The sequence below is a fragment of the Pinus tabuliformis genome, chromosome Q (assembly GCF_031772625.1).
Source record: "Pinus tabuliformis cultivar Carrire ecotype Pingquan chromosome Q, CPIR1, whole genome shotgun sequence".
Taxonomy (NCBI): domain Eukaryota; kingdom Viridiplantae; phylum Streptophyta; class Pinopsida; order Pinales; family Pinaceae; genus Pinus; species Pinus tabuliformis.
In genome coordinates this window covers 338,994,898-339,015,810 of record NC_142296.1, presented here as the reverse complement: position 1 = coordinate 339,015,810, position 20,913 = coordinate 338,994,898, and the positions used below count along the sequence as shown (strand labels likewise).

General features: G+C 38.4%; 1 protein-coding gene across 1 annotated transcript in view; it reads right to left on the bottom strand.

Moving 5' to 3' along the window:
• Window positions 1-20,913, bottom strand: part of LOC149219579 (uncharacterized) — a 280,841-nt gene that overhangs the window by 141,263 nt on the left and 118,665 nt on the right. Inside the window, exons 6-7 of the mRNA XM_089382627.1 lie at window positions 4,590-4,800; window positions 4,194-4,338 (exon numbers count right to left, since the gene is read on the bottom strand). Coding sequence (XP_089238753.1) covers window positions 4,194-4,338; window positions 4,590-4,800 — 356 coding nt within the window. The remainder of the gene's footprint in view (window positions 1-4,193; window positions 4,339-4,589; window positions 4,801-20,913) is intronic.

Genomic DNA, 20,913 nt, shown 5'->3' with positions numbered 1-20,913 from the left:
TGCATTTCGATTTTTGGAGCTACAATTTGATCTACTTCGGAGCAATCTCTTGATTTGTAGATGGATATATCACATTGTCATCTTGTAAGTGCCTTTTATTTAAGTTTTGCTTTTTATAAAAACTCTTGCCCTAGGTGTGCCCTAAAAGGAGAACCATAACTCGTATTTCTTTGACTTGGGGACTTCTGTTAGGATTGTAGGGGCTTAGTATTCATTGGAATAAATCATAATAAGCCCTTTCTTTTCCTTGTCTTGATCTCAAGAGTGCCCTAGGTCTCATACAAGTTCCTTTTAGGTCTCTTAAAGGGAGTGAAAGCCTTTTTGAAGTGCCATACTATCACACAGAGCTTCCCTTGAGAGATCCCACCTCATCACCTAGCACCATTAACCCTAGAATATCAATCACAGGTGATTATCTATCTACACGGACTCATCCCATTGGTGAAAGTTTTTAAAGAGAAAGGGGCATTGGTTGAGGTGATAGTGGGCCATTGTCGCATTATTATCACTTAATCTAGCTCTGTGACCCATAGGTTGTACTTCCTTAAGAGCCTGCTAGATTGTGTGGTAGCAGGCCCATAGCCCCTCTTAGGGAAAGAACCCTACTCTAAAGTTGTGTATAAATTATTAAATACACAACTCCCATTTGTAATTGATCATCATGTAATTCTCATTTATTCTTAATAGAGTGTTTTTCCTAAGGAAACCTATCAAGTGTGGCACTCTCTCTTGTCCATAGGTTTATTTCTTTCCCTAGCACATTTGTTCATGGGCTCTCTCTCTCTATAAGGTTGTGCTCCTCTTCTTTGATTTATCTCAAGTGTTGCATTGCCCTAGTGTTGGTTTATGTTTCTCTTTATTGTCAAATTTGGGTTGTCCTAGTTCTTGGTTCCATTGAATTCTTATGCTCTCTTATGAATCCCAACATAGAATCAGACAAGGTGTGAATCTCACTTACTCAAATTAGCAAGTTGATTTAAAGATTTTTGGCTTGTGGCATCACTTGAGGCTTCTTTACCACTGTGAAATTGGGGCTTTTACATCATCTCTTTCTTTATGGTTTCCTAGGATTTTTCTTAGGGTTTAAACCCAAACATCTATTTTCCTAGGGTTTCCTATAGTTAAACCCAACCTCAAGGTTGTAACACACTCAATTTATTAAAAATTGAAAAGTATATACATAACCAAATTTTAGATAAGTAATGATAATATGTAGATCCTGATTCAATATTTGTTTCCTTTTACCATGGTGAATTGGTAACTCACTGGAGTCGTCTAGGTGAGGCCCAAAATCAAATGTAGCAGTTGTCGCTATAAGACCAGAAGTATATCCAGCAGCGCATAAGCCAGATATACTAAGAATTTATGACTTAGAAAGAGCCAAGACTCCATGAGGGTGGGGGCGCCTACTCCTTGAGCCTTATCACACTGGGCCAAATTTCTCCCACGGTGGTATTTGAAACCACGTGGAGGGCATGACATCCCATTGTGCCAACTACTCAGTCACTTGACAAGGAGACCGGATCTTGATTTAATATTATTTAACTAAGTACTCATTTCTCTAAGTGAAAGTCTTATATTTAGTAGTTTGAGTCTAAAATTGTATCTCATGCATGATTTAGACTAGGAGTTATCTTCAAAATAGATCCTCTGCCAAAAGTATAGAGACGGGGCAATGTAGAGGCTTTAAACACGCTTGAGCAATTGCGCAATTTGATGGGAGAGCAAGCGAGCAAGCAGCCATGAAAGTGACACTTCCAATAGCACACAATTTCATATAGCAGTTCCATGTAGTCATCTAGACAGTACGTACATGTGTCCATATAGTTCATACAGATAAGTCGTACATCCAAACAAGTGGCTTCATTCAGTTCAAGATGTTTTTAGTATTTGTGCAGTGTTGTTTTTGGGACAGTGTGTGGAGATTTCCTTGTAAGTTTTTCAAACGAATAAAAGGTTTGTTTCTAGGAGTAATTACTTGTTTGTGTGAAACTAATTTGTATGTTGTCAATATTTAATTTCTAGTTATTGTGTGATTGATGTGATGCTCTGGAATTTAATTTCAACATTAATTAAATTCAACAATCTACTTGTTTGATTGAGATCGTATGGACATTAGTCATCTAACACTTGAAATTTTCACAAAATGAGTGCCCTCACACTAGGATAGTTTGTGCTACAACTTTGGCCCATGATAGGTGCTAGTGCCCTTTCCCATGTATAATGGTTAGTCCTCAAGCCTCATACATAGATGGAATATGAGGTTAGCATCTACTTACCATCAAACATGACATCCCACCAAGCTCTATTATCAACCAATTAGTTTCCAGAATTGTTCAAGGGATAATATTGGCGCAAGTGTTGAAAATAGTACAAAGGAGAGGCGTTACTAGGCTTTTATCCGTTTTAGCCTAGTAAGAGAGACATTACTAGGCTTTTATCCGTTTTAGCTTAATAAGCACATTAATGACTTTTGTCTCAATGACATTTATGAGTTATATTAATGTCATGGGTGGAAAAGGTACTTAGAAGTGTTGTACCATATACTTCTAATATTAAAGTCACTTGTACTTAATAAAGTGACTTTATGCTAAAAGTACATAGTGTACTTTTCTAATATTTAAGTGAGGTGAAAAATCACTTTATGAGAAAAATTAAAAAAGTACACAACTTGAAAAAGGTACTAAGAGACTTTTAAGTGATGGGGCCAATGTATGAAGGGGGTCATTTGGGAAAAATGATCTCAACCACACATCTTGAGATTTGAAGATGAAATCTCAACCATTGGATCCTAGGTTTAGGGATTCAATATTTTCCAAGAAAACAAAAGAGGAAAAGGGAAACTTATTCGTCACTTCATACTTGAGAGAGAGCATGAGGAGAAGAGAGGCTAAAGAGAAAACTTCAAGGAGTTGGATAATTTGCAGCTAAGAGAAAGGGGCTCAAATTCCAAGCAGACTATACATACTGCAAACAGTAGCACAAATTTTGAGGACAACAGGTGCAAAATTTGAGGGAGGAAACAACGTTGCAAGCCCGAAATTTGAGCCACAATTTTCAGGACAGCAGCGACAGGCAGCACGATTTTCACGGAGGTGTTCTACTACATTCTCAAACGAATTTTGAGGCAATACAGTCAACATTTCAGCACAAAAATTGGGGCAGATTCTGGGCACAAAGATTAAGTTGGGCAGAGAATTTAATGCTAAAAATTTTGGGCACAAATTTCTGTAAAAGTTGATTTGTCAGTGGGCACAAATTTCCAGAACATGAGCATTTAAAGCCACAAGCAAAGGGAGATAAGTATTGTGTTTTTATGTACATATTTATAATTTCTCAAGCAATAAAATCCTCCTTTGAAGACTGGTTTTCCCCAAGAGGCTGTGGAGTTTTCGCAGGGTTAGCTTGACAAAAATCATGTGTCTCTTATGTGTTGAATGCATGCATAAATTGTTTCATTAATTATCGATTCTTAGGAAACTGAAAAAGAGTAGAAGCACTCTTTATGTTTTCAACAAATGCATTCTGAAATTTATATCAGTATGACAAAACATGTGGGTTCGGACTAAATAAAGTTTATGGTTATATTGTTGCTTCTTTCGTGATGTCCTAGTAGGAAAATACAAAAATTGAAAAAACAGTTATAAATGTAGATACAGGGAAAGTATTTCTTGCTACTAATTTTCACTATCATGCTATACCACAGCTCAAGATAGCACTACTTTTAATTTTTAACCTATACCACAACCATTAAAGAATGGTTGCTGTCAGCTTTTAAAACTGCAATTTATATGGAAGCATATCAGCTAGCAATTCGGTAAATTATTTAACAAGCTTGAAATAGACTTCCTATCACTGCCCTTATTGCAACCCAGTGTTGCATAAAAGAGACTCTGTTTTCTTATTGCGAGGTTTCAGTGAAAAAGACAACGGGTTAACAAGCCAATTTATCAGGTTATATATCCGCTTAATAAACTTTAATAGATGATAGTCGATACATTATAATTCCATAGCCAAAGCATAAATGTGAATGTAACAATCAGAAAGATCTGTATGAATTCCATGGCATTCTTTACTTTGAATGTATAAAGTCTCAGATTTAATTATTACTATTAAGAAAAGGGAAAAGGGTCAAAAAAAATCATTATACCAATCATATACACAATCATTTGTCAATGACAATAAACACCCACCTTGTGGCCTATGAATTAATGCATTAGCAAGTTGCAAAGGATGTTTCCTTTCCTCTATTTTAAATTTTGCTTTCACTTGACGGCGTGTTCTACCAGGAAAAAGGTGCTGAATCATTCCAAAGTCCGTTCCAAACTGTTGCATAGCCTGAACAAACAAAAAATGCAGCAGTTTAAACAGGAGTCGGTGAATAAGTTTTTAGTCATTAAACTCTATTTGAATGTCTCATATATTTCCTCTATAAAGCATATAAAAACTAATCAGAGAAAATAATCACGAGTGGCACCTTTTAAAGTGTCTGTACATTCAGCTTCTATATAAACAGCTAATGAAACAAACTAATACTTAATGACTAATGAAAGTTTTAGCATGCCGGGATCTGGTCATTTCTCTTCTACCTTGTAGAATAGTTCTGTGTCTGACTTGGACCATCTTTCCACAGGTGTCCGATTCATATAGGTATGATAGTTCAGTTTAGAACTAGTTTCTTCAACTCTGCGATATGTCTGAATATCATTCACATTCAACTCACGATGGGAGACAACAAGGCTCTCTTCATTGATAACGATCTGACCATTTATAACTTGAACTTGAGGAGCAAGCACAACCCTGGAAAACAAAAATAACAATAAAAACTTAGCCTGCGAAAGCCCTAGCCTTAAACTGTGCACTGGTAAATGTAGGTCCACCCCAAATGACCATACAAGGGTCTTAAACAGAAACCATGGCGAACAAAAAAAAAAAAGAAAAACATGACAATTTCACCAAACATAACTTCTATAACATGGAAAACAGAGTCAATAAACCATTAATATTCTAAAATTGGACATAAATAAGAAATGATTGGTTAAAAAATAGTTCTATTCCAATTATAAGAGATTTATGCAGATGTTTCAGTGTTCTAAGTTTACTCCTTTTCATTTTCCAGTTACCATAATTACTTAATCAATATATGGTTGGCACAGAGTTACCATAATTACTTAATCAATATATGGTTGGCACAGATTTATCCAGATGTTTCAGTGTTCTAAGTTTACTAAATTTCATTTTCCATTTAGCATAATTATTGTAGGAATTTACAGGGTAAGTTCCTTAGATAGAACATTAAAGGACACCGCTCACAAACAAATCACAGATCAGTACACCAGTATTCTTGACGGGGTTAAAACCCTCAAAGAGGGAAACAATCCACAGCCTGAGCCAACGCGGCCACTTTAGGTAATTTATTAATGTAAAAGAAAAAAATTTACATAAGCTTCTCTCATGAACTGTCACCTTACAAATGACCCTCCATGCTCTTTAAATAGAGATCATGGACCAATTGGATGTTAAGCCACAGATCAAGTGTCAGTAATACCGAGGAGAGAATGAACTGTCGGATCACTTCATGTCTAGAACATATCGTGATTGTCGGATTGTAAGTTACAAACAGTGTTTTACAACTCCGACCCCGACTCCGACTCGGGCGAGGATCGACTCCGACTCGGTAATGACTCGGCCGGCTCGATTTCAATGACTCGGTCGTTGTAAAAAATACATTAAATATTTATTTTTTTTATAAAAAAACATAATTTTAAATATTTTAAACATAATTTTAAAGATTTTCATTCATGTTTCCAAACACACAGCATTATAATATAGATGGAAGACAACATATGATCAAAGTAGGCTCATGAACCAATCCATTATATCAAAATGGTACCCAATGGCAATACATAGTCAACTATCATACATGATCAAAGACTCAAAACAAAATACAAATAACCAAGGAGGCTAGAAATGGCCTCTACAACAAAAGTAAACTGTGATGGTGACCAGACTCCAATACTAGTACTACTGGCTAGTAGCTACTGCCAGAGGAGCCAAGATCATCTCGACCAATCTCTGGATCATCATCATCAGAGTCAGACAAGGGGCCCCATGGCTCCTCCTCATCATCATCGTCTCCAACTGCAACTGTAGAAGTGGTGCCAGTACCACTAGCAGGCTGTGCAACAGATGCAAGCTGAGATAGAGTAGATATGCGGCTGCGCTTCTGTCGTGTCTCCCTCCTCAAGCTTGCTCCAAGAATCAGCTCCTCAATGCTGCTCCGAATGGCTGCCCAAGAAGCTCCTCACTCCAGCTACAATGCTCCTCCAAGACTCCTCACTGCTGCTCCAAAACAAGCTCAAGAACTGCTCACTAATTCTCAAAGAAGACTCTCACTCAAATGCATAAGACTGCTGTGAGTGAATGAGAGCATTTGGCTGTCTTAAATAGGGTTTGGGAGGGGGAAATCGACCCCAAAAGCATTTAACTAATTACAATTACCCTTTAGAATCCATTAACTGCATTTAACTTTTTCAAAAATCACATAAAAAGTGAATTTTTTTCATCTTTTACGCTGCCCAGTCGTATGTTCATTGACTCGGCCGAGTCATAACGGACCCGGCCGGGTTGACCGAGTCACATATGACTCGACCGAGTCATATGTGACTCGGTCAACCGAGCCGGGTTGCTGGCCGGGTCAAAGATTTTGGTGCTGGCTCGGTTCGAAACGGCCGATTCGGATTCGAAACGGGCGGGTTGTAAAACACTGGTTACAAAAAGTATATAATAAAAAAACACACTTTACCTAACTATACACTAGACCAAGTTATAGTTACCTATTTCCTATGTGTCAGAATATCCTAACATCCCCCCTTAAGAACAACTTGGGATAGGATTAAAGGATGTACAAAGATGACACAATAGGAGAAGGAAGGAGGCATTAGAGCCTATCCCCCCCTTAGTGACAACTTCCTGAACTCCAACCATAAATCGAAATTTAGTAAACTTCGCCTCTGTGAGAGCCTTTGTAAAGATGTCTGCAACTTGATCATCGGTTGAACAATATTGCACTTCAAGAACATGCTCATGAATGAGCTTTCTAGTAAACTTCGCCTCTGTGAGAGCCTTTGTAAAGATGTCTGCAACTTGATCATCGATTGAACAATATTGCACTTCAAGAACATGGTCATGAATGAGCTTTCTGATGAAGTGCATGTGTAGTTCAATGTGTTTGTTGCGTTGATGTTGGACTAGATCTTTGCATAGTTGAATGGCACTTTGATTATCACACCAAAGTGTAGTCGGATGTTGCTGCTGAAAGCCAAACTCTGACAGGATCTGACGAAGCCACAGGGCTTCCTTACTAGCTTCTACGGCGCCATGATACTTTGCTTCTGCTAAAGAAAGAGAAATGGCACTTTGTTTCTTGCAAGCCCATGTAATAGGTCCAAAACCAAGAGTGAAGACATAACCTGCAGTAGACTTCCGATCATCAGGGTCACCAACCCAATCGGAATCAGTGAAACCAACCAATAGAGGAGATGCTTCTACACTGTAATGAATCCCAAACTGAATTGTACCTCGAACATAACGAATTATTCTTTTAGTTGTTTTCCAATGACTTTCATGTGGGTTTTGCATAAACCTAGCAATAAGGCCAACAGCAAAAGAAAGGTCAATACGGGTATGGGTCAGATACAAAAGTTTTCCAACAAGCTGACAGTATAAGGTAGCATCAACTTCAAGGGAAGTACAAGTGACTGAAAGTTTGGTTCCAAACTGAAAGGGAGAAGGGGCTAGCTTACAGTATTGCATGTGAAAGTGGCGTAGAAGATCACAGGCATACTTGGACTGGGAAAGGGAAATACCCTTTTTGGATTGCAAGACTTGAAGACCAAGAAAATAATGCAAGTGTCCTAAGTCTGTCATTTCAAACTGCTTTTTAAGGCTAGACTTCACATGGTTTATAAGGTAGGGATCACTACCAGTAAGGATAAGATCATCAAGATAAAGAACAAGAATGATAAGAGACTTACCCACTTTCTTGGTGTAGACAATATTGTCAGAATGACACCTAGAAAGGCCAGTATCTAAAATAAAGCTATCCATTTTGGCATACCAAGTCCCAGGGGCATGCTTGAGACCATAAAGGGATTTCTTAAGTCAACATACAAGGTTGGAGTTTGTTTGTATAAAGCCAGGAGGTTGTTCCATATAGATTTCTTCATGCAAGTCCCCATGCAAGAAGGCGGATTTAACATCCATCTGATGGACTTCCCATTTGAAAGAGGCAGCAAGGGAAAGAACAAGGCAGATAGAGTTCATTTTGGCAACAGGGGACAAGGTTTCAATATAATCAATGCCTTCAACTTGTGAAAAACCCTTAGCAACAAGACGAGCTTTATTTTTATCAACTTTTCCATCTAGTCCAAACTTGGTTCTGTAAACCCATTTGCATCTAACAAGTTTTCGTCCCTTTGGAAGAGGAACAAGGTCCCATGTATCATTTGTCAATAGTGAGCGATATTTTTCATTCATAGTTGTGTCCCAATCTGGATGGCCTGAAGCTTCTGCAAAGGTGTCAGAATCATACTTCGTTGAAGCTTGAGCCAATAATGAAGAGGCTTTATCGAACTAAAAAAGTGTACGATGTTGATCTGTAGGATCACCTGCAAGAGAACCTGCTGCATCCCGAGTAGCACAGACCCATTTTGGAAGCTGAGGAGCTGAAGGAGGATCACGAAAAGGTAGGGGAGGATTGTCATCCTCGTTGTCATCATTTGAAAAAGAAGTATTTTCAAAAGTAAAAGGGATAGAGAGAGGTGGCACATCTGTCGAACTAAGCTTGTAGGTCAATATATTTTCAACAAACTTTACATCTCTTCTAATGATAACATTTTTGGATTTAGGTTGAAGAAGTCTATATCCTTTGACATCTTCAGAATATCCAACAAAAATACATTTTTCACTCTTAGGTTGTAAGGCTTTATGTTTCTCATCTAGAATATGGGCACATGCTTCACTTCCAAAAACACGAAAGTGACTTACATTTGGTTTAATTGCGCTCCATGCTTCTTTTGGAGTGACATTCTTTAAAACCTTACTAGGAGTGCGATTTACTATGCAATTTGCACAATTAATTGCTTCTGCCCAAAATTTAAGAAGAAGTCCTTTAGATTGAAGCATACAATTAGCCATTTCTTTTAAGGCGCGAATCTTCCTTTCAACTACACCATTTTGTTGTGGAGTATATGAAACAGTATGTTGCAATTGAATTCCATGCTCAATGCAAAAGTTAATGAATTTGTTGCTAACATATTTTCCACCATTATCAGATCTTAGCTTAAGAATTTGAGGTCCAGATTGTTTGGAGAAATCATCAACGAAAGTTAAGAAATACTTATAGCCAGAGAATGAAACAACTGGAAGTAGACCACATAAATCACTATGCACAAGCTGTAAAGGGGTTGAGGCATGCCAAGAGGCACGTTTTTCAAAACTATCCCGATGATGTTTTCCGAGTACACATCCGAAACAAACACCATCTCTGTAAGATACCATAGGAAGACCTGTCACCATATTCTCTTTACATAGATTTTGAAGGGAGTGATAGTTTAAGTGACCAAATCGCTCATGCCAAAGTTTGTTCACTTCATCATTATGAGCAACAAATACTGAAGGAAGAGTTGATGACCCAAAGTTGTTAAACTTATACAACCATGTAGAATCATCAGCAATGTCAGTATCTAAAATCTGTCTAGGATCTCTTAGGTCCTTAATTACAACATCATGAGGCGAAAATTCAACGATTTTACCTTCACCTGAATGAGTTATCTGATATACAGATAGAAGGTTGCAGGATAAGGTAGGAACACATAATACATCATTGAATTGACCATTGTCTAGATGAATAGTTCCAGTCCCTACAACACTAAGAGATCTATCATCACCAACATATATATTTTTGGTGTTACAATCATTTAAAGAAGAAAACATGGCTTCGTTTTTGGCCATGTGATAAGAAGCTCCGTAATTAATGAGCCACTCAAGAAAATGAAAAGAAGAAGATACATTTAGTGCATAACCAGACCGAGATGCTTGACAACCACATGCCGAAAGTGTTATTCTTGAAGATGAAGTTGAAGTTGATGAGTGCTCCAAATGGATGTTATGTTTCTTCATTGTTGCTTCCAAGGTTTCCATCCTCTTAAAGCATTTGGATTCTAAGTGGCCATCACGATTACAAAAGCTGCAATGTCTATCAGTCTTCTTCCCTTTGTTTTTATTTGCCTTATCATTTTGTTGAATTGATTTTTCATTTTGAGACTGAAATTACTTAGGACCCTTGTTTGGTTTAGGACCATTTTTTTTAGGATGCTGCTTCTTAGGATTCTTTGAATTTGGTTGATGCTAGGTTGTTAAGGCTTTCTTAGAAAAGTTTCCAATATTAAGAAGACCAACATGTAAGAGTTTTTCTTGTTCTCTTATTAAATAATCACAAAAGGCATCAAAAGAGAGGGACTTGTAGGCTTGTCCTTGAGAAATAAAGGCTTCTCTAGTAGAATGGAAGGTGGAAACAAACACAAAGTAGGTTGGTCCTAACTTAGTAAGAATGGAATAGATAAGGCTACCATCCTCTTTCTTAACCTTAACACCTTCGAAGAAAAGTCTAAGGGTCTTGAACTTAGACAAAAAATCTTCAATGGAAGAAAAATTATTGGGGTCCAACCTAAGCAACTCATTTTCGAGTTGATGGGCTCTAATTTTATTTTTAATTCCAAAAACTTTATTGAGTTGTTTTATTGCTTCATCAGGGGTATAAAATTCTGCGATACGGAATCTAAGGTCTGGAGAAATAGACATCCCTATCAACCTACATGCTTGATCTTGCTTATATTCACATTTGGCTAGCTTATCTTTAGGTTTAGATTTTTGGCCTGAGGCTATTCTAATTAATACCTTTACTTCTAAGTAAGATAACCATTGGAAGTAGTTGGTGTTATCAAGAATAACTAGGCGTGGACTTTCCATTTCAAAGAAAACATAAAAACAAATTAAAAAAAAAAAAACCGACGTTGAAGATGTTGAAATTAAGTGTTCCAATGGAAAGATCTTGAAAAATTAGGCTGATTCAAAAAAACGGCTTTGAAAACGGCTTTCGGATGAAGAAGTTATGGCTTTTTGAAGAAAAGTTTGGTTTTTTGAAGAAATGTTGTTGAAGATGTCGACAAACTACGTGAATGTTGAGAAGTGAATGATAATGTTATATTTACACCCCCCCCCTTCCAAACTTAATCTAATTAGCTCACTTTTAAAAAAAGATTACTTTATGTGACCCACTTTTATAAATAAGTGAAAGTCACTTTTACAATGGTACTTTATGAACTACCCACTAAATTGTAACTTAAATAAAAGATAAAGTGACTTCGAAATTATAAGTGACTCACTTTTTATAATGGGTGAGAACACTTTTACATAAAGTAACTTTAAAACATAAGTTACATGTGCTTTTTGAAAAAGTAACTCAACAAAAAGAAAGACTTGAACCCAAAACCTCTATTCTCATAAAGTAACTTTGGACCAAGTGAGCTAGTTTAAAAGGTTAGTGATTTTTGGAAAGAATGAAGGGTTTTTTTTTGTGCTCTCTAAAGCTTTAGAGTGTGTGTGCTTACTTGAAAAACCTCTTTTTTCCTACTAAACAAAAAAAAAAAACCCATAACCCAAACAAACATGCAAAAGAAATCCAAGCCTTACGGCTTAAAGTTAGATTTGGCCGGAAACTAAATATTTTCCTCAATGTTTCTGATTTTCCGAGATCACACTAAACCGCATCGAAAAAGAGCATACGCATGAGAAAAATCCTTTCTTTTTGTTTCTTGTTTCCCAGATCGCACAGAGTTGCAGGGCAGAGAGCATATGCAGAAATGAAAGGTATAGATCTGGTAATAAAAAAAATTATAGAGGACTATAAACCGAAATAAACAGAGAGATAAATAACTATAACTACAAATAAAGATTGTATACCTTCAAATCTTAAAAATGACGTAGCTAGGGCTACCGGAAACCTTTTTGCATGAAACAAAAGGGGTTCTTGACTAGAATAGATGCTCCTAACACAATAGAGCAGTTCAGAAAAAGTAGATTAAGGGAACGACAGTCGGATGCAGTTGTACCGCCTTCAGATTTAGATCACCAACGGATGCGGTCCTCGAATAGCTCTGATACCATGTAGGAATTTACAGGGTCAATTCCTTAGATAGAACACCAAAGGACACTGATCACAAACAGATCATAGATCGGTACACCAGTATTCTTGACGTGGTTAAAACCCTCAAAGAGGGAAACAGTCCAAGGCCTGAGCCATCACGACCACTTCAAGCAATTTATTAATGTAAAAGAATGAAAATTTACATAAGCTTCTCTCATGAACGGTCACCTTACAAATGACCCTCCATGCTCTTTAAATAGAGATCATGGACCAATCAATGTTAAGCCACGGATCAAGTGTCGGTAATACCAAGGAGAAAATGAATCATCGGATCACTTCATGTCTAAAACATATCGTGACCGTCGGATTGTAAGTTACAAAAAGTACATAGTAAAGAAATACACTTTACCTAACTATACAATAGACCAAGTTATACTTAACTATTTCCTATGTGTCGGAATATCCTAACAATTACTTAATCAATGGTCAGTCGGTGCTTTATTTATTAATAAGTACTTTAGTAATAATCTGAAACAAACAAGAAAGGAACCATGTAACCTCTCTCTCCCATCTCCGATGAATGTAAACCAAAATTTTGAGATATAGAATAATCTGGAATGATATGGAATTGTTTTTTCTGCTCATTCCTCTTTTGTCAAAACCTAATTGGTATCAGAGTCACACTTGAGAAGTCGAAGTTGGAAACAAATCAAGACCTAGGCACTGGTTACTTAAATGTTGGTTCAAGGAACTACAACAACACATATCACTATTAAATGGAAACTAATTCACCACAAAACTATAAGAGGAATACTTTTATTAAAAGGTGAAACTTTGAAAGTCTTGATGATGACTACTTAGGAATTGCTGCATGTTGAGAAATCTAGGACATAGCAATTAAGTGATTTCTCTTCTAGGAGTAATTGCTTGTGAATGCTTTTTATTTCTTCATGTTAGGATCTTCTTTTACTTAGGTTATTAGTGGTCTTCTTCATTAAACAGCTACCATTACATAAACCATAAAGAGACAAGAGACACGGAATATAGGCTATCAACCAGGGCCAAAACCTCTCCCACTTGAGAGGAAAACCCGAACAAATTTTTCTTCTTACAGAGATTCCAATCGACGAATACCAAGACCAAGAACCTTGACCTATTTGCCACTCCAAGACCAAGACACAAGATCCAACTTGAGAGAAAAACCCGAACAAATTTTTCTTCTTACAGAGATTCCAATCGACGAATACCAAGACCAAGAACCTTGACCTATTTGCCACTCCAAGACCAAGACACAAGATCCTTAGTCAACAATAGTCAACCTTCTGCTCCTTCCTCCTCCTCGACTTCTTCTTCGACCTTGGCTTCCTTGTGCTTTAGACCTACAGCCTTCTTGAATTAGGTCCACAACCTTTGTCCTTAATTCAAAACCTTCTTGACTAGCGCTTCTTCCACTTCAGCTCCCTAAGAGGACTGCAGTTCTCCTCGGCTTCTACTAACGCAGTAGACTTCTCCTCGGCCTTCACTACTACAACAGAGTTCTCCTGGCCTTCACTGCTACAACAGACTTCTTCCAAATATAGAGGTTTTCTGCCCTTAAAACAGTCCCAAAAATACCCTAAGAACCTCGTTGTTCTTTCTTCTTTGCTTCACAGGTTGGGAGGCGTCTTCTTTTACCCCTTCACACTTCTTACTACAGTCATATGCTTGTCTGAATTTCTATGTCAAGGATGAAACCCAAGTTGTCTATCAATAGTAGTTTGCCCCTGGAAATTAGCCGACATGACTTAGGCCCACATGCCTTTCGGATAGCATCTTATTTTCATCTTGAGCCGACTTGAGGTAAAAGCTTGTGCTTGGTCTTGGAGCGCTACTTTTTCCATTGACTCATATACAAATATAATATGCCCAAGAAAGGTCCTTCATACATGACATAGACTCAAATTGACTTTTATGACTAGATGACAAATCCTAAAGGCTCATAATGGGAGCCATCACTAAAAATAAAATTCCTTGCTCATGAAACCCATGAGACAAGCATTAATAATAATAAAAAATTCTTCTTTTCATCAACTACATAAAATCATATTTCCACATGTCATTATGAAGACCGAACCTAGTTAGATTTTTCAACACTCCCTCTTAACTAGGGAGGTATTCATAATGGTACTTGGTCATTCTCAATTTGAAAAATTTATCATAAGAGTCGTTGGATTGGTAACCCATTTGTGTAGCATCATATCAACCAATATTGTCACATAGTGAGGCCTTGACTAACATCTCTATCTCTCCACGAGATCCGAGCACAATGTTGGCGAGACCAATGATGTATAGACACCCTCATCATTGTCTCTCTCGGAACATACCCCACCTAGGTTCTCAGGGTGTATTCCACCAAGACTATTCTCATCTTGAATTCCCAGTCCTCAAAGAATATCGGTCCTCTACAACTACTCTTATCTTGGATGCCTCAGCTCATCCTCTTAGAGTATCAGATCCCAGATGTTTACCCAATCCTCCATTTTGTCTTCCCAAGTGAAGACAAGAATGATGTATCTATCTCTCCTTCTTAATTAGGGAGGACATGTCTATTGCAATAAAGGAATGTACTCATTCCTACGAAAGGAATGTACCTAAGCTCCCTCTTCGCTTAGGAATTTCCAAGTTTCTTCCAAGTTAGAAACTTGTTTCCAAGCTCCCTCTTAATTTGGGATGTTGATTTCTTGTAGCATTAGATGTGCTCTAAGCCTCAAAATTTGCAGGGAGGCTTGGATACATGTATTCCACAATACCCAAAAATCGTTTTGGGAAATTCCACCCAGAGAAGGTTTTATTAAAATAATTAATTATTTTTAAGGGGTGCCTAAGTCTAAACTTAGGAAATTAAAATAATTAAAAAGTATTTATCAAACTGTGGATGAAACTTCTAGAAGAAGACAAAAATTAAGCCAAAATGATCTGAGCCATTGATTAGAATCTAATTTGGGCCATTGGTTCTCAACAGAAGGATTATAAGAGGAGGCTTGATTGGCATTTAGAAGACACATCCAGTGGGAGATCAGAGATCAAATTTCTGAAGAGAGCAGCGCAGCAGTTGCCAGAGAGAAGTTCGAAGTGATTTCTTGCAGTGAGGGGCAGGGATAGTTCCAGTTGGAGATTTCTCCTGATCCGAGAATACTCAACAAAGGAGACAGAGAGAGATCTGAGAGAGGCAGCGCAGAGGCTACATTGGGCAGCGTAGGTTGAAGCAGAGGTAGCGCAGAGCCTTGAGGAGATCCATATTGTAGGAATTTACAGGGTAAGTTCCTCAGAAAGAATACCAAAAGGACACCGCTCACAACCAGATCTCAAATCAATACACCAGTATTTTTGACGTGGTTAAAACCCTCAGAGTGCAAGGAGGGAAACAGTCCACGGCCTGTCCCAACGTGGGTACAGACAATTTATTAATCAAAGAATGAAAATTTACATAAGCTTCTCTCATGCACGGATTACCCGAACAATGACCCTCCATGCGCTTTAAATAGAACTCATGGACCAATCGGGTGTCAAGCCACGGATCAAGTGTCGATAATACCGAGGTGAGAGTGAACCGTCGGATCACTACATATCGTGACCGTCGGATTGTAAGTTACAATATGTACAACGGTAAAGAAAGACACTTTACCTAACTCTATACCTAACTCTAAACTAGACCAAGTTGATCTTAACTATATCCTATGTGTCGGAATATCCTAACATCCCCCCTTAAGAACAACTTGGGATAGGATTGAAGGATTTACAAATATGACACAATAGGAGAAGGGAGGAGGCACTAGAGCCTATCCCCCCTTAGTGACAACTTCCTGAACTCTAAGCATATATCGAAGTTTAGTGAACTTCGCCTCTGTGAGAGCCTTTGTGAAGATGTCTGCAATCTGATCATCTGTTGGACAATATTGTACTTCAAGAGCATGGTCATGAATGAGTTTTCTGATGAAGTGCATGTGTAGTTCGATGTGTTTGCTGCGCTGATGCTGGACTGGATCTTTGCATAGCTGAATGGCACTTTGATTATCACACCAAAGGGAGGTTGGATGCTGCTGCTCAAAGCCAAACTCTGATAGGATCTGACGAAGCCACAAGGCTTCCTTACTAGCTTCCACGGCACCACGATACTCTGCTTCTGCTGACGAAAGAGAAATGGCAGCCTGTTTCTTACAAGCCCATGTAATAGGTCCTGAACCAAGAGTGAAGACATAACCGGCAGTAGACTTCCGATCATCAGGGTCACCAGCCCAATCAGAATCAGTGAAACCAACTAACAGAGGAGCTGCTTTGGCACTGTAATGAATCCCAAACTGTACTGTACCTCGAACATAACGAAGTATTCTTTTGGCTGCTTTCCAATGACTTTCACGGGGGTTTTGCATAAAACGAGCAACAAGGCCAACAGCAAAGGAAAGATCAGGACGAGTATGGGTTAAGTACAAGAGTTTTCCTACAAGTTGACGGTATAAGGTAGCATCAACTTCAGGAGAAGAACAAGAGACTGAAAGTTTGACTCCAGACTGAAAGGGAGAAGGGGCTGGCTTACAGTCTTCCATGTGAAAATGACGAAGAATATCACAAGCATACTTGGACTGGGAAAGGGAAATACCCTCCTTGGATTGCAAGACTTGAAGACCGAGAAAATAGTGTAAGTGTCCTAAGTCTGTCATTTCAAATTTCTTTTTAAGGATAGACTTCACATGGTTTATAAGGTTGGGATCACTACCAGTAAGGATAAGATCATCAACATAAAGAACAAGGATGATAAGAGAGTCACCCACTTTCTTGGTGTAGACAGTATTGTCAGAATGACACCTAGAAAAGCCAGATTCTAAAAGAAAGCTATCCATTTTGGCATACCAAGCCCGAGGAGCTTGCTTGAGACCATAAAGGGATTTCTTAAGTCGACACACAAGGCTTGAGTCTGTTTGTATGAAGCCAATGGGTTGTTCCATATAGATTTCTTCCTGCAAGTCCCCATGCAAGAAGGCAGATTTAACATCCATTTGATGGACTTCCCATTTTAAAGAGGCAGCAAGGGAAAGAACAAGGCGGATAGAGTTCATTTTGGCAACAGGGGCGAAGGTTTCAGTGTAGTCAATGCCTTCAACCTGTGAAAAGCCCTTAGCAACAAGACGAGCTTTATGTTTATCAATTTTGCCATCTGGTCCATACTTGGTTCTGTAAACCCATTTACATCTAACAAGTTTTCGTCCCGTTGGTAGAGGAACAAGATCCCATGTATCATTTGTCATCAATGAATGATATTCTTCATTCATAGCTGCTTCCCAATGTGGATGGCCTGAAGCTTCTGCAAAAGTGTCAGGATCATGATTTACTGGAGCTTGAGCCAGTAAAGAAGAGGCTCTTTCAAACTGAGAACGTGTACGTCGCTGATCTGTAGGATCACCGGCAAGATCACCTGCTGCATCTCGAGTAGCACGGACCCATCTTGGAAGTTGAGGATCCTGAGAAGGTGGGGGAGGATTGTCATCCTCACTTTCATCATCTGAAGAAGAAATGTTTTCAAAAGTAGAAGAGATAGGAAGAGGTGGCACATCCGCCGGACTAGGCTCGCAGGCCGATTTATTTTCATCAAATTTTACATCTCTTCTAATGATAACATTTTTGGACTTAAATGGAATAAGTCTATAACCTTTTACATCTTCAGAATATCCAACAAAAGTGCATTTCTCACTCTTAGGTTCTAAAGCTTTATGCTTTTCATCTGGAATATGGGCCCATGCTTCACTTCCAAACACACGAAAGTGACTTACATCTGGTTTAATGGAACTCCAAGCTTCTTCTGGAGTGATATTCTCTAGAACCTTAGTAGGAGTGCGATTGATTATATAATTTGCACAATTAATTGCTTCGGCCCAAAAACTAAGACTGAGTCCTTTAGATTGCAGCATACAATTAGCCATTTCCTTTAAGGTGCGATTTTTCCTTTCAGCTACACCATTTTGTTGTGGAGTGTATGGAACAGTATGTTGCATTTGAATTCCATTTTCAGTGCAAAAGTTGATGAATGTGTTTTTAACATATTCTCCACCATTATCAGTTCGTAGCTTAAGAATTTGATGTCCAGATTGTTTTTCAACAAAGGCTTTGAAGGCCAAAAAAGTGTTAAATACTTCGCTCTTGAGTTTTAAGAAGTATACCCAAGTGCGTCTGGAGAAATCATCAATGAAGGTTAAGAAGTACTTGCAGCCAGAGAATGAAGCAACAGGAAGAGGACCACATAAATCACTGTGCACAAGCTGTAAAGGGGCTGAGGCGTGCCAAGAGGCACGTTTGTCAAAACTGTCCCGATGATGTTTTCCGAGTACACATCCGGAACAAACACCATCTCTGCAAGATACCATAGGAAGACCTGTCACCATATTTTCTTTACATAGATGCTGAAGGGAGCGATAGTTTAAGTGACCAAATCGCTCATGCCAAAGTTTGCTCACTTCATCATTATGAGCAACAAATACTGAGGGAAGATTTGATGACCCAAAGTTGTGAAACTTATACAACCTTGTGGAATCATCAGCAAGACCAGTAGCTAGAATCTGTTTAGGATCTTTTAGATCCTTGATTACAACATCATGAGGTGAAAATTCAACAATTTTGCCTTCACCTGAATGAGTTATCTGATAGACAGATAGAAGGTTGCAGGATAAGGTTGGAACACATAATACATCATTAAACTGACCATTGTCTAGATGAACAGTTCCAGTCCCTACAACACTAAGAGATCTATCATCACCAACATATATATTTTTGGTGTTACAATCTTTTAAAGAAGAAAACATGGCTTGGTTTTTGGCCATGTGATAAGAGGCTCCAGAATCAATGAGCCACTCATGAGAATGAGAAGAAGAAGAAGATACATTTAAAGCATAACCAGACTGAGATGATTGACAACGACATGCAGAAAGTGCCATTCCGGAAGTTGAAGTTGAAGTAGGCTCCACATGGATGTTATGTTTCTTCATTGCGGCTTCCAAGGCTTCCATCTTCTTAAAGCATTTAGATTCTAAGTGGCCATCTCGATTACAAAAGTTACAATGTCTGTCAGTCCTCTTCCATTTGTTTTTATTGGTCTTGTCATTTTGCTGAAATGATCTTTCATCTTGAGGCTGAGTTGGTTTAGGACCATTCCTTTGAGGATAAGACTTCTTAGGATTCTTTGAATTTGGTTGCTGCTGGGCGGCTAACGCTTTCGAGGAAGAGTTTCCAAGATTAAGAAGACCAAGGTGTAAGAGTTTTTCTTGTTCTCTTATTAAGGAATCACAAAAGGAGTCAAAGGAAGGGGGTTTGTAGTCTTTGCCTTGACAAATGAAAGCTTCCCTTGTAGAATGGAAAGTGGAAACAAATACAGAGTAGGCTGGTCCCAACTTAGTAAGGATGGAATAAATAAGGTTACCATCTTCTTTCTTAACTTTAACACCTTCCAAGAGATATCTAAGGGTCTTGAATTTGGACAAGAAATCTTCAATGCAAGAAAAATTATTAGGATCCAAAGTAAGCAACTCATTCTCAAGTTGATGGGCTCTAATTTCATTTTTAATCCCAAAAACTTTAGCAAGTTTTTCTAATGCTTCATGAGGAGTTTCAATTTCTGCAATGTGGAATCTAAGATCAGGAGAAACAGACATTCCTATCAAACCACGTGCTTGATCTTGTCTATTTTCCCATTTTTCGGCCTTGTCTTCATCTTTGGGTTTCTTCTCTTGGTCTGTGGCTATTCTGAAGAGACCTTTACTTCTAAGTAAATCTCCCATGTAGGCTACCCATTGGAAGTAGTTAGTGCTGTCAAGAATGACTTGGCATGGACTTTCCATTTTTTGAAAAAAAACTGAAGCTGAAGATGCTGAAAGTAAGTGGTCCAATGGATAGATCTCGAAAAAATAGGCAGTTTTAAAAAAAACGGCTCTGAAAAAGGCTTCCGGATGAAGAAGTTATGGCTTTTTGTAAAATAATTGTTGACGTTGCCGGCAAAGTGCGCGAATGTGCGGGAATGAAAAAATCCGCCCCCACAAAATGGAGACTTGAACCCAAGACCTCTACTCTCTTAAAAAGTCTTTGAACCAATTGATCTATACAAAATATTTGAGAGAGAGAGAGAGAGAGAGAGAGGGGGGGGGGGGGGGGGGCCTCGATTTGCGTGCTTGCCTTGGGAAGGCTCTTTTCCCCTACAAAACACAAAACACAAAACCCAACACGAATATGCAAAGAAAAACGAACCTTACGGCTCAAAGTTAGCTTTAGCCAAAAAACTAGAATTTTAAAAAAAAATCTCGAAGTTAGCTTTTAACCGAAAAACTAAATATTTTTCTCAATGTTTCTGATTTTCCAAGATCACACTAAGGTGCAGGGAAAAGAGCATACGCATGAGAAAAATCCTTTCTTTCTGTTTCTGATTTGCCCAGATCGCACAGAGTCGCAGGGCAAAGAGCATACGCAGAAATGAAAGGTATAGATCCGGGAAAAAAAAGGCTAAATAAACCGAAACCGAAATAAGCAGAGAGAAAATGACAGTAAACTGCAAAAAAAACACTGTATACCTCCCGATCTAAAAAATGACGCAGCTAGGGCTACCGGAAACCTTTTCGCGTGAAACGAAAGGGGTTCCTCACTGAAACAGATGCTCCGAACGCAACAGAGCAGTCCTCTCGGCCCGAAAG